Here is an 18,726-nt window from a genome sequence, read left to right on the forward strand (position 1 = left end):
TATTTTTGCATTTAAACAGTAGAGTGAAATCAACAATGAGCGCGGAGTGATGGTAAAGATGACAATAAGAGTATTTCAATTTTGTCATTTTACGAAACTACTTGGAGTTTTGATTTGTATTACAGTTTTTAAAGGAGTAAAACAGTGTGAACTGTGAATGGTAATTATTTTGTTTGGTAAGTACAAATTTTAATTCATACATGAAAAATATTTGTTTCATTTCATGATTATTACTGAAAATAATTTTGTAGTATGAAGGAAGAGGGGTGTTAAAAATGATCTACTGTGGATGTAAAGTACTCTAGGCATGCTTCTGACTAAAACATCCGCATTTCCACAAGAATCCCAAAATAAAACAAAATAAAAAAGACCTCTTCTGTTTCTTTTCCTCCAAGTTTCTGGACCCCCATCTCCACCCTGGCCACCTCTTCCTGCCATAAATAATCAAATCCCACATTTTCATCTTCAACTTCTGTTTCCATTGCCTCTTCTAATAGGACAGCAGCCGTGGGGGGAATCGCCTCCATGCTCACAATCCCCGTCTTGCCACTATATCAAGTCACACTTCTTCCTCACCGATCACCCATTCTGGAACCTCTGCTGTCCAGCTAGATCACTTTGAGGTTTGGACTACTACTGGTGGAGGTAACGGGGGCCCAGACAGCCCTTGACATCACCTCTTTTATCTTTGCCAAATTCTACAAACAAAGCCCATGTCTTTTCATCCCCTGCCCTCATGGCTGGGACATCGTTGATGTCCCCAAATCTTGGTGGTGTGAACTTGTATGTCTCACCTTTCACAGACATCACCATTTCCCATTGCACAGAAGGCTCTGCTCATACCAGGCACTTTGGCTCCCAGAATAAGCAGGCTATCATGCTATGTCCGACATCTAGGCGTTGGTACGTGCTGTTCCCTTGGCCTGGAACATTCTGCCCTCTCTCACCCTCTCTTTTCTTGGCTTTCTGAAATGGCACCTCCATCAGAAAGCGTCCCATACTCTTGGTCTGAGCAAGGGACCTTGCCTGGTATTCCTGAACTTCCACCTGCTTTCCCTCTGTTTTCTCCCTCTCTGGGCCTTGTCCTCAGGTCAGTGTTATGCCTTCAGCTCCTGCAGAGGTGACTTCAGAGGTGGCTGAATGAAACCAAATGGATTTGGCTCGACCCCATCATCTAGCAGTGCCCAGCAAGCACCGGCACACAGTAGGTCCAGCCTGCCCGGACTCGCCCACCACGGGCCCCCTTCCAGAGCTGGGAGGCAGGCCAAGGGAGGTCCCTTATTGCCAAGAGCAAACAGGCCGCCCAGGGAAGTTTTGCTCTGGGTCACACCCGCCTCTGGGTGGCTGCCAATCTGCCTGCCAGAAACCGCAGGCTGGGCCGCGGCTACCCAGAGTCAGGGCCACGGAGCTTAGGAGACCTTGGGTCAGCTCTGCAAAGGGGGTGTTTACAGAATGCTTCCGGTATCTGCAGCACCACTGGGGTTCGGAGAGGGGTCTGGGATAGGGCTTCGCAACTACAGCAGGGCTAGGACCCTCTTGGGCTGGGAGGAGATAGGAAGGCCCCTGCAAGCTGTCACAGGCTCTTGGCGCTGGCACTGGCTCGGGCTTTCACCCACACACACGCACGCACACACACATACACACACACACGCACATGGACAGGCACCCCCTTGGTGGCCTTCACAGTTTCACCTTCAGGTAAATGGGCTCATCCTTTGGGCCATGAGGATGGGAAGCAAAGCAAGGAATGAAAAAGCTAGTGTGTGTGTGTATGTGTGTGTGTGTGTGTGTGTGTGTGTGCGCGTGTGCCTGTGTGTGCCTGGGAGTGACCTCACAGCTGCCGGAACATAAAGACTCACAGGTCCGCCTCCCAGGCTCAAAGCTGGCTCTGCGGGGGACATGAGAGGCACACTGAAGACCCACCTTCTGGCCTTCTCCCTCCTCTGCCTCCTCTCAAAGGTAAGGAGGCCCGGGCCCTTGAATGCACTGCTGACTACTTGGGTGTGGAGGGGATGGGGATGTAAAAATCACAGCCAAGGACCCCCTTGGCAGAATTCCTCCAGGGCCCCACATTGGGCACAGTCTGGCCACCATGCCTAAGCAGGGCTTCTCTCCCTGGCACTCAGAGCTGCCTCCGGCCAGCCCTGCTCTGTGACCTCAGACACATGCCTTGCCTTCTCTGGGCCTCAGCATCTTCCCAGGTGAAGGGTATACAGTTTGTGAGGCCTTTGTGAAGGCCATTCAAGATCATTCATCAAACTTACCGGCAAATTAAGGAGGATTTTAATGTACCCTCATTATGAATGGGGGTACTGAAGACATGACATGCTTGGCCTGACTCTGAGCCAGCATTTGGATGGATACCTAGCTGATTGGAAGGTTTATTCTGCAAGGGCATCAATGCCGTTGGACTCTTAGGCAGTGAGTGACCCGCCCGCCCTAGCTAGAGGGGGACAGGAGACACCTCTGTGGAGTAATGACCTTCTCCCCGAATGCTGCATGGGACATTCACCAAAGAGCTTGTGGGACATCTACCTTGTCTAACATGCACAACAACCCCATAAGGAATTTTCAGTTAAGTGAGGCTCAGGAAGGGTAAGCAACTTGCTTAAAGTCACACAGCAAAGAAAGGTCAGAGCAATAGAGAAGGGCCATGGCGGAGCCCAGAACAGACATGGATGTAGGGGGAGAGGCACTCCAGTCTGTGCCTCCCCAAGCCCAAACTGGACCAAGGCAACAGCTGCTAAGCCTTGTCATCCCCTCGGCAAATGCTGAGTTCTCAGAACCATGGAATCGGCCCCACCACAAGCCACGATCTCACTGTATTTTCACGCTCCTTTGAGAAGCATGGACAGGAGCTTCTCTCCCTCAGGCCCCAAGTCTTGGTGCCCGGGAAGGCTGAGAACCACACTGGCATCCTGCCCTGCTGTTTGTTCTTCCAAAGGGGATGGGTAGGACATGATGCCAGTGTGGGTGGCTTGGGTAGTTGGAATAGGGGACTTGGGGCTCTAGGAGGGAGAAGGGGTCCAGGATTATGAGAGAACAAAGTAAAGCTGTCCTAGACTTGCCATTAGGGTGAGACTTACGGGGCCATTCTTCCCTGGTCCTAGGAAGCAGGGACTGCAGAAAACACACAGGGACTTAGTCACCACGACATGGAAAGCCACAGCAACCCTCACAGGGAGAACTCTGAGTCTTCCAGGCTGACCGTTGGCTCCAGGGCTCCCGGCTGTGGACCGGGACAGGAGGCAGACACCTGGACACAAGCAAAACCACATCGATCAAGGACTGGCCAGGACCTCATTTAATCTCCACCATCACTCATAAACAGGTGTTCTCTACTCCACTTTACAGAGGAGAAAACTGAGCTTCACCTCCACCTTCCAAAGCCGTTCGTCCACGTGTTCAGTCACGTAGCAAGTCAGTGGCAGAATCTGAATGTCAACTCTTGCCCAAAAAACTCCATGCCCAGTGCTCCTGCCCCGGATATCATAAGCCTTGCCCCCTCCCCAACCCCCAGATATCACAGCAAGGCCCTGGGGAAACTGAGGCACAATGGGACAACTTGAGTTTGGGCCTTGGATGTCAACCTGAACTTGGATGTCAATCCTGATTCTGTCTCTTACTGGCTGTGTTACTACATGCTTTGAGCTCCAGTTTTCTCATCTTTAAAATGCACGTAACGATGGCACCTCATATTGGAGGGGTAAATGAGACAATGGCACTTGGCACATGACATACATATGGTATCACATGGGATAATTGTACACTAGAATAGTTGATGTCATTAATAGCCTCTCCTGGGTATTGGGGCCTACAGAGTCCTGCCCCCTGACAAATATGGCCAGTAGAGGGGTCCACAGTGGGATCCCGGGTGCACAGCTGCTGGTCTATTTCCTGGCACTCCTGTTTTCAGGTGGGAGGGACCTGAGGGTCACTCCTGACAGTCCTCCCACCATTGCCCACAAGCCAAGGCAGCTGAACCTCTGACTTAGAAGGGAACCCAAAAGCCCAGACTGTTTCTATGTGAATCACTTGTGGATTTATGAAAATGCAGATTCAGGCCGGGCACGGTGGCTCATGCCTGTAATCCCAGTGCTTTGGGAGGCCAAGGTGGGTGGATCACGAGGTCAGGAGTTTGAGACCAGCCTAGCCAGCATGGTGAAACCCCGTCTGTACTAAAAATACAAAAAATTAGCCTGGCGTGGTGGCGCGCACCTGTAATCCCAGCTACTCAGGAGGCTGAGGCAGAAGAATTGCTTGAACCTGGGAGGCGAAGGTTTCAGTGAGCCAAGATCGTGCCACTGCACTCTAGCCTGGGTGACAGAGCAAGATTCCATCTCAAAAAAAAAAAAAAAAGAAAAGAAAAAAAAGAAACTGCAGATTTGGATTTGTTATATAAAAATCCAGCTTTGGATTTATAGAGGGGCTCCAGATGCTGCCTGTCTAACAAGCTCCCAGGTGACGCTGCTGCTGCTAGTTCAGACCACACCTTGAGGGGCGAGGTCAGGCCATCATCTCTCTAATCTGAACAGCCTGCAGTGATGGGACCCACTCCCTTGTGAGGCAGCCAGACACCTAGCTCTGTGCGTTCATCTGCTACTCAGTGCTGTCTTAGTGGGGGCCGTGATCGCCTCCTACTTTGTGGCCCCCACCAGAGGCTGGTCAGCCAGTTTGCAATGGCTCCTAGTGGCCAGTGTGGGAGTTGCCAGGAACTGAAAGCAGGTTTGCAGGATTATGGGGGGGTGGGCACTGGGCGGGGCAGGGGGTGAGGCAGGGCAAAGGGGTCATTGCCTGCTTTGGGGCTGCACAGGAGATATAAGGTCATTAGCCCCATCAATGTAAACTGCAAGTCTCCCTTCCTCTAGATAAAACCCTCATCCCCTAAGGATCCTACTAAACTCAAACTTGGGCCCCCACAGATGGGGCCACTGGAAGCATCTTGAATTATGCTTCCTTCTTGGTTCCCACCTTCAAATGGGCGGACAGGGAGCCCACGGCACCTTGCCGTATGTTGCGGTTGTTTTTCTGATGTGGGTGGTGAGGGGCAGGCAGGTCACATGGGCTGATCCCCTGACCCTGTCACTGGGGAGTGGGTGCCTGGCTTACGGACACAGTCTACCCCCACCCCGTGACCCTGAGTCCTCACTTGGGAAGCAGGACCTGGGACGCTCCCAGCCCTGAATCGAACACACTGACTTGTGGCAAGTCCCTGTCCCTCTCTGGAGCTCCGTTTCCCCATCTGTACCTGGCAGGGGGAGGAGGTTAGACTGGGTCAGAGGTGCTGAAAACCTAGCTGAGCTGCAGAAGCCGCTGGACAGCTTGTTAAAAATAACGATTCCAGGTCCCAGAGTCAGGGACTTCTGATTTTGTAAACCCCAGAGTGGGTTGGGGGGTCTGTATTTTCCCAAGTCTCCTGGCTGATCTGGTGCACATCCAGAGCTGGGAAGCTTGCTGGATGAATCAAAAGGCCAAAAACATCCATGATACGGTTCGATTTATTCATCCTAAGATAAGTAGCCATATGCTGGAAAATGTACCAGCCCCTGCCATTTTCATCCTTGACTTGTTACTTTTGCCTTTCTGTAAGCTCCCAGAGGGCAGGCAGGGGCTGAGCCCTCTGCCATCATTAACAACAATGATCATCAAAGCTAAGTGCACTGAGCGCCTACTGCATGCCAGGCCCTGTGCTGAGGGTTTGCTGTGCAACATTTCGCGTACTCCTCAGAGTAATCCTCTGAGTTAGATACTTCAAGGAAACTGAGGCTCAGAGAGCTTAAGTAACGTCCTCGATGTCACTCAGCTAATAAGGGGCAGAATTAGAACTGGAAGTCCAGCCAGGTGCAGTGGCTCATGCCTGTAATCCCAGCACTTTGGGAGGCCGAGGCAGGTGGATTGCCCGAGCTCAGGATTTCAAGACTAGCCTGGGTAACATGGTAAAACCAGATCTTTACTAAAAATACAAAAATTGCTGGGCGTGGTGGTGGGTGCACGTAGTCCCAGCTACTTGAGAGGCTGAGGCATAAGAGTCGCTTGAACCCAGGAGATGGAGGTTGCAGTGAGGCTGGGATTGTGCCACTGCACTCCAGCCTGGGCGACAGAGCAAGACTCTTTGACTCCAAAAATAAAAATAAAAAGTAAAGAACTGGAACTCTAGCCCAGAGTCCTTGCCCGTAACCACATGCCATGCTGCCTCTTAGGGCATGTTGTGGGACTACTGGCCTTCGAGGCCAGGTCTGCATGGCTCTGAGGCTAAGGTGTGGACCTCACACTGCCCAGCCTGGCAGAGGTGGCTGGTTGTGAGGGTCTCACTGCCCACCTTGAAAGCCCGTGGCTGAGTGAGGTCTCTGTCTCTTCAGGTGTGTACCCAGCTGTGCCCAACACCATGTACCTGCCCCTGGCCACCTCCCCGATGCCCACTGGGAGTAGCCCTGGTGCTGGATGGCTGTGGCTGCTGCCGGGTATGTGCACGACGGCTGGGGGAGCCCTGCGACCAACTCCACGTCTGCGATGCCAGCCAGGGCCTGGTCTGCCAGCCCGGGGCAGGACCCGGTGGCCGGGGGGCCCTGTGCCTCTGTAAGCAGGTTTGCAGGACTGAGGGGGGTGTGTGAGCGGGAGGTCAAGGCCGTGGTGTCCTGAATCAAAGTGCAGTCCTCCTCTATCTCCTTGGATGCTCACTTCAGGTACCCCACCCATTCCAGCTGAACTTGGTGGCCCAAAGCCCATTCTGTACTCCCTCCTCTCCCTTCTTGGCCTCTGCTTAAATCATCTTACTACCCCAGTAACCTTCCCCCATCCCTACCTGTCCAAATCATTGCCAACTTTCAAAGCCAGGTTCAAACACCTTCTCCCCTGAGAAGCCCTCCCAGATTCTTCAAATCGGATGCCACCATTCCCTTCTCAGGATCCTTACAACACTTTGAGGAAAATAAAAGTGCAACCTCTTATTTAGGGCATAATATGTGTCCAGAACTGTGCTAAGCACTTACTACACACGTCACATCATCCTCACAATAACCCTACGATGGGAAGTACTTTCAGACCCATTTTATGAATGAGGAAACTGAGGTTCACCAGCATTAAGGGACATGCTTCATGTCACACGGCATGGGACCGGATCCAACAGGCTCTAAGGAACATTTCATTCTGTCTTCACTCAGAGTAGGGGCCCTCGGAGCACTGCTGGAATCCTGGGTTTGCTATGCACTCACCAGTCACCCGAGCAGGTGACTTTCCTCACCACTCTTCTAGGCCTTGGTGTCCTCTGATGCTTTGGGGCAGGCTTTGCAAGCTGGCTCTAGTGACTTGGTGCCAGAGAATTCGTTGTCTTGGGAGGGCTGTCCTGTGCATGGTAAGACTTCTAGCAGCATCCCTGAACTCCACCCACTGTATACCAGGAGCACTCCCCGTCCCCCACGTCATGACAGTCTGTCTTCAGACAGTGCCAAATTTCCCCAGGGGGCAAAATCTCCAGTCGGGAACCATCACTTTAGAGAAATGCAAAGAGGCAAGAGATTGTTCTTCTTCTTTCTTTTTAAATAATAAGCCTTGTGGAACAATTTACCTCTTTCATTCATGTGCATGTCACACTTTTATAAAAATAAGAACGAGAGAAAGAGAGAGAGAAGCTCATGAATTATTGACAATTAATCTATTTATAGGAAAAGCATTGTCAAAAAACAACAGGCCAGGCACAGTGGCTCATGCCTATAATCCTATCACTTTGGGAGACTGAGGCGGGAGGACCACTTGAGCCCAGGAGTTCTAGGCCAGCCTTGGCAACATACTGAGATCCTATCTCTGCAAAAAAAAAAAAAAAAAAAATTAGCCAGGTGTGGTGGCACATGCCTGTAGCTACTTGAGAGGCTGAGGCAAGAGGCTCGCTTGAGCCTGGGCGACAGACCAAACCCTATCTGAAAAAAAAAAAAAAAAAAAAGTAATAACTCCATGTGAAATGCTTTATTTACAAATATTGTAAGGATAAGGAGGGTGATTTGTTACACAGACTGAGGGATGATTGCTTGTGAAAATGTATCTGAAGAACAATTGAGATAAGTGCCACTTTGCTTACAAAGCTGTTATTTACATTTGCCATGACACGTGTAAACAGCACCCACAGAGTTTATTTTACACTTGCACAAGCCCTTACCATGTGTAAGACACTGAGGGTTTCGCAAATATAAACTCATTTAATCTCACAACTACATGAGGTAGGTACTAATATCACCCTTCTCTCTCTCTCTTTTTTTTTTTTTTCCTGAGACGGGGTTTCGCTCTTGTTGCCCAGGCTGGAGTGCTGTGGCCAGATCTCCGCTCACCGCAACCTCCGCCTCCCAGGTTCAAGCGATTCTCCTGCCTCAGCCTCCCTAGTAGCTGGGATTACAGGCATGTGCCACCAAGCCCGGCTAATTTTGTATTTTTAGTAGAGACAGGGTTTCTCCATGTTGGTCAGGCTGGTTTCAAACTCCTAACCTCACGTAATCTGCCTGCCTCGGCCTCCCAAAGTGCTGGGATTATAGGCGTGAGCCACCGCGCCTGGCCCACCCTTCTGTTATAAATGGAAAAAAGAGGTATAGAGAAGCTAGGCAACTTGCCCAAGGTCACAAAGCTCATAACTGGCAGAGCTGAGATTTGAACTCAGGGAGCTGACTCCACAAACTCCATTGCTCAACTGCCTGACACGCAGCTGTTGAATAGTACATAGGCTGTGATTGTCGATAAGTGTATTAAGGGATTTTTCGTATTCCATCTTAATTCAGACTTCAAACACCGCAGGCCAAAGTGTACTTGGGTCCCTGGTCCTTCCTGCAACTCCCCACCTTAGTCTGTCAACATGGTGGGTGCTCATGAGTGCTTAATGATTTAAACTGATTTAAAGTTCACCGGGAACTGGTGAACCCCAAAGAGTCCAGTTAACACATCACAAAGGCTCAGTCTGGGGCTTTGCAGGGAACACGCTGCCAAAAACCTCTCCTATCACTCATTGAACGCCCTTCTGTAAGGGCCAACTCTGAGCTGCGAGACACGCTACAGATTCACCATCGTGTAACAGTACATCCAATGCCGGGATCCTCATCTCCTGCCCCCCAGATAGGTCTCCCCCGTCTGTTGAAAGCATCTCCATGCTTCTCATGGCTCAGGCTCAAGACCTTGGAGTCATTCTAGATGTCTCTCTCTCTCTCTCTCTTTTTGAGATGGAGTCTCACTCTTTCACCCAGTGTGCAGTGGCATGATCTTGGCTCACTGTAACCCCCACCTCTTGCGTTCAAGCGATTCTCATGCCTCAGCCTCCCAAGTAGCTGAGATTACAGACTCCTGCCACCATGCCCAGCTGATTTTTGTATTTTTAGTAGAGATGGGTTTTTGCCATGTTGGCCAGGCTGGTCTGGAACTCCCCACCTCAAGTGATTCACCCGCCTCAACCTCCCTAAGTGCTGGGATTACAGGCGTGAACCACCACAGCCAGCCTAGACGTCTCTCTTTTCTCACCTCCCACATACTATCCACCAGCAAATTCATCATGGTATTTCCAGCATCCGACACTCCCGTCCCTTCTGTGGCTACCACCCTTGTCTGAGCCCCGTCATCATTGGCCTGGATTTTGCAGTAGCCCCATAATCATCTCCCTCCTTCTCTCCTTGCCCCTGGTCTATTCACAACACAGCAGAGAGCTCCTGCCAGATCACCTCCCTCCTCTGCCCCAAGCCTTCTGGTGGCTTCCCATCTCAGAGGAAAAGCCAAAGTCCCCACAGTGGCCTACAAGGCCCCACAGGATCTTGCTCCTGCTTCCTCTCTGACCTCATCTCCTCCTGCTGTCTGCTGCAGTCACATTGGCCCCTTGCTGTTCCTTAAATACCCCAGGCACACTCCTGTCTCAGGGCCTTTGCACTGGCTGTTCCCTCTACCAGCATTATTTCTCAGTGAGGTCTTTCCTGCTGGAGGATTAGATGAGCCAGGGGACTTACAGCATTTTGCCCCAAGCCTGGCACATAACAGATGCTATGTGGAAGCATAACCCACTCCCATTTATTGAGCATCTGCTATGTGCCAGGCTTGGGGCAAAATGCTGTAAGTCCCCTAGCTCATCTAATCCCCCAGCAGCCCTGTGAGCCAGGTACCAAGGCTCAGAGAGGCAAAATAACTTGCCCCAGGCCCCACAAGTGGGAGCCAGAGTTGGAACCTGAGTATGTGTGGTTCTGAAACCCCTGTGTGTGTATAGACCTACTGGAAGGTTTTCTCAGAAGATCTGGGAGAACCTGTTTGCTAATGAGTCCTTTCCCCAGACATAGCTCAGTGGTCACCAAAGTCTCACATACACGCTGTTCCTCATCTGCACTTCCTGAGCGGCTCACATGCCTCTCCAGCGCTCTTACTTCATTCTGTCTTGGAGATGATGCCCTCACACCTGTGCCCCCTCCCCAGGCTCGTAAGTCCCTCGAGGCAGGAACTGTCCTCTTTCTGTCTAGGAGCACAGTGGTTGGCACACAGGAGGGAAACAGTAAATACCTCTGGAATGATAAGGAGTAGGGCTATTTTATCAGTGTATCTCATGTGCCAAGCCTTATGCCAGCTATTCATTCAAGGGGCATTTCCTGCAGTGCTGTGTGTTACACCTAGGCTCTGAGCCCATCAGAGGGATGCAGAGATGCACACTGGCAGCCCCAGCCCTCAAGGAGTTCATGTCCAGTGGAGGAAGCGGCAATAACACCCATATCTTGAGGGCTTCATTGAAAGAGTATTCCCTGAGCACTTAGGCCATGCCTAGCACTGTGTGCTAGAGGGTATGGACATGTCATCCCATAGAACCTGGAGGTACAGTTACCGAGCTCATCATTGCTGTTGTTCAGGCCACTCAGAGAAGTTAAGTAACTTACTCAAAGACACACAGCCGGCAAGTTAAGCCCTGACATGACAGTGATGACTACAACACAAGTGGACAATGACTTTGTTGCATGAAATCTCAGTGTGCATAGAATACTTAAACGTTATTAATATATAGTAACTATACTAACGACAATAAGCAAGGACATATGGAAGATCTCCTTTATGTTGTGATCGTTACACCTGTCATTCCGAGTAGTCTCTACCACCTTGGAAAATAAGTACCATTATATCCCACCTTGCAAATGAGGACACTGAGGCAAGAAGAAGTGAAATCACTTGGCCCAGGTCCACAGCTAAGAAAGGGCAGAGCTGGGGGGTCAGTCCAGTCCTGTCTTCTTGCAATCCCTGTGCCAGGATGCAGGGTGCCCCAGCAGGCTGGTGGAGGGCTGGGGAGAGGTGCATATCCTGGGCTGGAGTCCTGGGCAGGGCTCAGCTACTGTGAGACCGCTGCCTCCTGCGGCGGGATCTGGGCAGCTCTGCAGAGAGGGCTGTGCCGGTTTGCGGGTCACCGATGGGGGTGCGGTTTCTCCTCCGCAGTGGCAGAGGACGATGGCAGCTGTGAGGTGAACGGTCGCCTGTATCAGGAGGGGGAGACCTTCCAGCCCCACTGCAGCATCCGCTGCCGCTGCGAGGACGGCGGCTTCACCTGCGTGCCGCTGTGCAGTGAGGACGTGCGGCTGCCCAGCTGGGACTGCCCCTACCCCCGAAGGGTCGAGGTCCTTGGCAAGTGCTGCCCAGAGTGGGTGTGCGGCCAAGGAGGGGGACTGGGGGCCCAGCCCCTTCCAGCCCAAGGTGAGCGCAGCGCTGGTCCAGGTCAAGGGCAGGACTGCCTGGGGGCACCAAGGGTCACCTGGGGGGTGAGGTGGGGCGGGGCTTCCTGGGTACCAGGACCCAGGGACACATCAGAAGCTGGGAGGGGCAGAGGCTGAGGAGGGAGATAAGAAAGAGGAGCGGAGGGCCGGGCACGGTGTTTCGCCTCTGTAATCCCAGCACCTTGGGAGGCCGAGGTGGGAGGATCACGTGAGGTAGGGAGTTCGAAACCAGCCTGGCTAACATGGGGAAACCCCGTCTCTACTAAAAATTCAAAAATTAGCCGAGCATGGTGGCCGGTATCTGTAATCCAGCTACTTGGGAGGCTGAGGCAGGAGAATCGCTTGAACCCAGGAGGCAGAGGTTGCAGTGAGCCCAGATCACGGCACTGCACTCCAGCCTGGCCCACAAGCATGAAACTTCGTCTCAAAAAGAAGAATAAAAGAAAGAGGAGTGGAGGGTCACCAGGCCTCCCACTTTAAAACCGATAAACAAAAAGCCACTGCCTTTGAGATGTGTAATTTAAAACCATAAATAATTAAAAATAAAAACTGGGTGACAGAGTGGAGAGAGGAAAGATAGGTTAGGGTACATGAACCAAATTCTCACATTTCAGAGATATAATAGAGCTAAGCTCTTAGAATATATAATGTTACTGTCTTTATAATATATTGATACATATTAATAAAATATTATTAATTTATTGTTATTTGGGCTTATTAAAAAAGGAACTCAAAACTGAACCAGGCAAGGTGGCTGCTCTGGAATGTGGGCTGAGGGTGGGCTAGAGATGGAGAATAGACAGTTACCTCCCACCGTCCCACTATAAATCTTCAGTTTTAGAGATTTTTGCTGTTGCTGTGTTGCTTTTTGAAAATTATTATCACATGAATGTGACTTTTTAAAAAAGGCAACTGAAAAGAGGAGGATTGGTTTCATAAATGCTGCTGCCACCCTCAAGAGGTAGTCGAGTGTTTTGGGTCAGGTGCACGGTGTCTGCACCAGCCCCGCCACCCCCTTTTTGCTATGTGACTCTGAGAAAGTTGCTTAACTTCTCTGTGTCTCAGTTTCTCCAGCTGTCCAATGGGGACAATAAGAGCATCCACTTCATAGCGTTGTGAGAACTCCTTGAGTTTGTTCAAGTCAAGCAGCTGTAGCAGTGCCTGGCACATGGTACTGTATCAGAGGTAGCCGTTATTATCCCTGTGATGGAATATCATATATCCATTTAAATACATAGGAAAACGCGAGTGAGTTTGCCTTATGAATAAAAGCAGGATAAGAAGGTGTATTTCCAACTTAATCTCAACTAAGTGTGTCCCTATGCATGTATACAGGTATATCTACACGTACACATGCATACACAGCCCACACATATGGGTAGAAGTCAGGGTTTCTTAACCTCACCACTAACGACAATCAGGGCAAGTAATTATTTGTTGGGGGGGGGCTTTCCCGTGCACTGCGGGGTGCTTAGCAGCATCCCTGGCTTCTACTCACCAGATACCAGTAGCATCCGCCCAAATGTGATGACCAAAACTGTCTCCAGATATTGCCGAACCTTTCCTCGGAGGCAAAATTACCCTAGTTGGGGACTACTGGTGTAAGACTAGAAGGAAGGACACCAAAATATTCACAGAGGGAGACTTGGAGCAGAGAAAAAGCTAGACCGTGGTAAACCCGCCATCTGGTTCCTGGCACAAGAATCCTGGAATCTTTAGCATCCTTGCCACTGGGTCAAAGCACTACTCCACACAGGCTGGGCACCCTCTGCCTGTAAAATGCTGTTTGTCCAAAGAGATGAGAAAGCTGTAGTTGACTGAGGGGCCATCGTGACCAGCAAACTCTGGTTGCCAAATAACTAATATTTATGGAAATCTTACAAGTACCAGGCACTGTGCTAGGCACTTCATGGCCATCATTTTATTCGATGCCATCCACTGTTAGGAAATTTACATAAGAAACTGAGATGCAGAAAGCTGAGCCATTTGACCAAGATTGCCGTGGCCGCTGGTGGGTGGGTTGACTGAGCTGCTGAGCCCTGGCTGCTCAGTGCTAACTCTTGTTCTTTCTCCCCTAGGACCCCAGTTTTCTGGCCTTGTCTCTTCCCTGCCCCCTGGTGTCCCCTGCCCAGAATGGAGCACGGCCTGGGGACCCTGCTCAACCACTTGTGGGCTGGGCATGACCACCCGGGTGACCAACCAGAACCGCTTCTGCCGACTGGAGACCCAGCGCCGCCTGTGCCTGTCCAGGCCCTGCCCGCCCTCCAGGGGTCGCAGTCCACGGAACAGTGCCTTCTAGAGCAGGGCTGGGAATGGGGACATGGTGTCCACCATCCCCAGCAAGTAGCCCTGTGCCTGGGCCCTGGGCTGATGGAAGATGGCCCCTGCCCAGGCCTTTGGCTGCAGGCAACACTTTAGCTTGGGTCCACCATGCAGGACACGATTAACACCCTGCCTGGTCTGCCTGGACCCCGAGGTACAGTGGAGGTGCAAGACCTAGTCCCCTTTCCTCTAACTCACTGCCTAGGAGGCTGGCCAAGATGTCCAGGGTCCTCTAGCCCATTCCTTGCCTACACACACCGCTTATATCAAACATGCACACAGGCGAGCTTTCTCTCCAACTTCCCCTGGGCAAGAGATGGGACAAGCGTTCCCTTAATATTGAGGCTTCAGCAGGTGCTGGGCTGGACTGGCCATTTTTCTGGGGGTAGGATGAAGAGAAGGCACACAGAGATTCTGGATCTCCTGCTGCCTTTTCTCGAGTTTTGTAAAATCGTTCCTGAATACAAGCCTATGCGTGATCTTGTGTGTCAGGCCTGTGTTTTCTGAGAAAGCCCACCCATTATCTGGGGCAGAATCCGGGGCGGAGTTCTCTGTGAACCTCACAAGGTGAAATCACACGGTCTTAAAGAAAGCCAGAAGACAGGCCTTTAAGTGATCCATGAAACCCAATTCGTATTAATAATAATTAACTTTTTTTTTTTTTTGAGACGGAGTTTTGCTCTTGTTGCCCAGACTGGAGCTGGAGTACAATAGCACGATCTCGACTCACTGCAGCCTCCCGGGTTCAAGCAATTCTCCTGCCTCAAGACACCTGAGTAGCTGGGATTACAGGCGCGTGCCACCATGCTCGGCCTCTTTTTTTTGTATTTTTAGTAGAGAGGGGGTTTTGCCATGTTGGTCAGGCTGGTCTCGAACTCCTGACCTCAAGTGATCCACCCGCCTTGGCCTCCCAAAGTGCTGGGATTACAGGCGTGAGCTACTGCGCCCAGCCAATAATTAACATTTCTTGAGCACCTACTATGTGCTAGGCACTAGCACTTTATACAGACCGGTGCTTCCCAGCGTTTTCGACCAGAGAAGAGCAGGGAGAATGAAGGCTGCCTCCTAGGGACTGGGGAGCATAGCCTGAAATCAACTAACCCAAGGGTGAAATTGTTTGAAGTCTCATGTTTTATCGTTTACAAACAACAACAAAAAAACAAAAACAAAAACACTCAACACCAAATACATAAATTTTACATCTTCCTCCATGGTCTACCTGTGTTTGTTTAAAAAGTAAAACTGTATTTCCATTAGGATCCAAGCAGGAAATTAGAAAGCACTCTTGGTATTTAAACAGGGATTTCTTCTTATTGAACTAATTTTATTAAGGTATAATTTACGCACAGTTAAATATACAGGTTTTAAGCATATGGTTTAACGAGTCTTCATAATCATACACGCTCATGTAACCAACTCCTCAATCAAGGTATAAAACATTTGCATCATCTCAGGGAGTTCCCTCTGGCTCCTTCCCAGTTATCTCTCTGCTCCCCAAGGCAACGACTGTTCTGATTTCTATCACCATAGATGAGCTTTCCTGTTCTTGAACTTTGCATTAATACAACCATAGAGTAGGTACTCTATAATGAATGACATCTTTCACTCAACATAATAAAATAAAAGGAATTTAATGAGAAGACTTAGTTACCCACCTGAGAGGCCAAGTAGGAGACCGTGTGATGCAAGAGGAGAAACTCAACACCAGCCCTCGGGGTGGAGGGGCAGAGGGAGGGCAGAGCCCAGAGCTGGCACCAGCAGGCAGAAGATGGGGACCCGGCAAGGCTGTCTGCTGGGAGCTGCAGCCGCTAAGGAGACGCAGCCTTGTAGACCTAACAAAAAGTAGACAGAGGTGGAGAGATGTGCCCCCGCTTCTGCCTGCTGCTATCCCCCTGTTTCCGGTTATGCTTCCCATGAGTCAAACCTGCTGGGAAGGTGGAAGAAAGGGGAGCCTTGGAGATGCAGGACAATTAAGGGTAGGGAGGGTTCTGAGAATGAGGGTAATTCCCAGACACGGTGTTTGTAAATTACCCACCTCAGGTAGAGTTGCTGGCCACAGAGGCCCGTGCTGCCCAGCCCCCAACACTCATCTCCGGTATCAGCCACTCCAGAAACCTTAGTTTGAGAATCACAGGCTGAATTTGAGCCATGTAACCTTCACAGAGCCCCTGCATGGCAAATCTAACTAACTCCAGCTCAGGGAGGAGGAAACACCCGGGAAAGTGAGCTGTCTAAAAGCTGGTCTACAGCTGGGGTGGGATTTTAGTCCAACCTGAGTTTATCTGACTCTCCAGAATGGCTGTTGGGGTCTCTCATAGACTGAGAATTTCCATGGGTCTGGTGCTGCAAGGGTAAACCCTAAACACATTTCCAGGCGAAATTCTGATGACGTCCCCCTAAACAGGGAGAACATGGACAAGAACGAGCAATGGGCACTGAGGGACTCCCACACATAAGGCTGTCTCTGCCAAGTGCTCTGTCCCCACCGTTGCACGTCATCCTTGGGACATTCCTAAAGGAAAGTGCCACTAATACTCCCTGCTTAGAGATGAGTAAACTGAGACCCAGAGTGATTAACAAGCTATCCTGGAGTTGTGGAGCTGGGACTCAGGCCTATGACCTCACAGCTGAGCCGCTGCTGTGCAGTGGGGGAGTGAGTGGCCTCGGCCAACCCGCCCAGGTGTGCGTCCTGGCTCTGCTATTTCCTAGCACTGTCATCTTAGGCAAAGTACTTAACTTCCTTGTGCCTCAGTTTCCCCTTCTTTAAAATGGGGATAATGGCAATACTCAACACAGAGGATTGTTGAGAGTGTTACGTGATTTACAAAAAAATTTAGGGCTGGGCACGATGACTCACACCTGTAATCCCAGCAATTTGGGAGGGCAAGGCGGGCAGATCACTTGAGGTCAGGAGTTCAAGACCAGCCTGGCCAACACATGAAAATCCCATCTCTACTAAAAATACGAAAATTAACTGGGTGTGATGGCACACACCTGTAATCCCAGCTACTCAGGAGGCTGAGGCACGAGAATTGCTTGAACCGGGGAGACAGAGGTTTAGTAAGCCAAGATCGTAGCACTGCACTCCAGCCTGGAGGTACGGAGGCCGAAAGATTGAGGGTCATGATCAACTCGGTATACCACTGGAAGCTATATGAGTAAGCAGCAAACTATTTCTCATAAATGCAGAATGTTGGCAAACTGACAAACTGTTTCTGCCACCCAGAAGGAATGCTGAGGGCTGTCAGGAAAGCCCCAAGCATAGTGTTTCTTGTAATTAGGCATAACTGAAGCCTGTTAGTAACAATATGAACCTGTGATCAATCAAGCAGCTGACCAGTCGTTACCTCCTCCTCCCTGCTCATTCTACCCAATAAATAGGAGGGGCTGTGGAAGCTCAGGGGCTGCCTCTGCTCACTAGAAGCAGGGAGCTCTCTTCTTCTTCCCCTGGTCTCTTCCTTTAAAACAGTTTCTTTTGTCTTAAGTTTTCATTTCTACGTTCGTCCGTTCGTCCCTTTGTTCAGTCCTGTAATGAAGTCTCAGGCAGTAACAGTAGTAACTGCTGTAATGACAGTCTCAAGTAGTAGCAGTAATAACTGCTGTAGTGACAGCCTCAAGTAGTAATTGTGGTGGTCTGCAACAAAATAAAATAAAATATAATAAATTTTAGCAACCATTATCCTAACTTTTGGCACTTTAGTTTTTTGATCTGTAAAATAGGAATAAATAGTAGTGCCCACCCCATAGGACAGCTGTATAAAGTAAGTACCCAGCTGGGTGCAGTGGCAAGCACGCCTGTAATCCCAGCACTTTAGGAGGCTGAGGCGGGCGGATCACCTGAGGTCAGGAGTTCAAGACCAGCCTGGCCAACATGGTGAAACCCCATCTCTACCAAAAATACAAAAATTAGCCAGGCATGGTGGTGCGCGCCTGTAATCCCAGTTACTTGGGAGGCTGAGGCATGAGAATCACTTGAACCCAGGAGGTGGAGGTTGCAGCGAGCCAAGATCATGCCACTGCACTCCAGCCTGGGCAACAGAGCGAGACTCTGCCTAAAAAAAACACACACACACACACACACACACAAAGTGAGTATCCACTCCGCAGGGGTATTGCATTAGGAAGGTAATTCCTTCATGTTCTTCCACTGAAGCTATTATCCTCCTGCCTGCAATTCTTGGCAAATGTTGTGAAGGCAAGGACTGGGAGTCCTCTTGTTTGTGGAGAAGAAGAAACACGTGTCAGGGGAAAGGTCACAGGGGCAAACCAAGTTAACCCTCTCTGAAGCTCTCAGGGCCACAGGAGCCCAGGCCTGGCCATTTCCCCATGGGAAGCTTCTGCACTCACTTCCTCAGTGCTGGCCTGGGTCTGCAGGGAAAGCTGAGTGTCCTGGGGCAGAATGCTTTCTGGAGAGGCCTCTGCCACCAGCTGTGGCCGAAAGACCTGGCATAGGGCCTGTTCCTGGGGCCCTTGGCACACCATCCTCCTCCAGCCAAGAGCCGTAAGGAAGAAGGGACTGAACGAAGGGACAAATGTAGAAATGAAAACTTAAGACAAAAACTGTTTTAAAGGAAGTGGCCAGGGGAAGAAGAGAACTCCCTGCTTCTAGTGAGCAAGGCAGCCCCTGAGCTTCCACAGCCCTTCCTAGTAAAGGGCAGCAACAGGCCCCAGGAGGTCTTCCCCATTCTAACTAGTTACAATTAAAATG

At 50.5% G+C, this 18,726-nt stretch overlaps 1 protein-coding gene, 1 long non-coding RNA gene and 1 pseudogene across 4 annotated transcripts in view; 2 read left to right on the top strand and 1 right to left on the bottom strand.

Moving 5' to 3' along the window:
* The window catches only part of LOC108580599, a 37,094-nt gene extending 33,443 nt beyond the window's left edge, over positions 1-3,651 (bottom strand). Inside the window, exon 1 of the long non-coding RNA XR_002515117.2 lies at positions 3,087-3,651. This is a non-coding gene — a long non-coding RNA (uncharacterized LOC108580599). The remainder of the gene's footprint in view (positions 1-3,086) is intronic.
* Positions 202-14,499, top strand: LOC101024127 (WNT1-inducible-signaling pathway protein 2). Of its 3 annotated transcripts, none has more exons than XM_009216074.4 (5): positions 202-1,204; positions 1,875-1,959; positions 6,360-6,576; positions 11,422-11,676; positions 13,775-14,499. In XM_009216074.4, the coding sequence occupies exons 2-5, from the start codon at positions 1,900-1,902 to the stop codon at positions 13,993-13,995; spliced, it is 753 nt and encodes a 250-aa protein (XP_009214338.2). In that variant the 5' UTR covers positions 202-1,204; positions 1,875-1,899; the 3' UTR covers positions 13,996-14,499. The 3 variants fall into 3 exon arrangements, with proteins under 3 accessions (XP_009214338.2, XP_003904751.2, XP_009214337.2); XM_003904702.3 differs by lacking the exon at positions 202-1,204 and adding an exon at positions 1,379-1,698; XM_009216073.3 differs by lacking the exon at positions 202-1,204 and adding an exon at positions 1,381-1,698 and having other exon boundaries at positions 1,854-1,959.
* Positions 14,127-18,523, top strand: LOC108580802 (annotated as a pseudogene).
* The last annotated feature ends 203 nt before the right edge of the window (positions 18,524-18,726 follow it).

The sequence above is a fragment of the Papio anubis genome, chromosome 16, assembly GCF_008728515.1.
Source record: "Papio anubis isolate 15944 chromosome 16, Panubis1.0, whole genome shotgun sequence".
Lineage (NCBI taxonomy): Eukaryota > Metazoa > Chordata > Mammalia > Primates > Cercopithecidae > Papio > Papio anubis.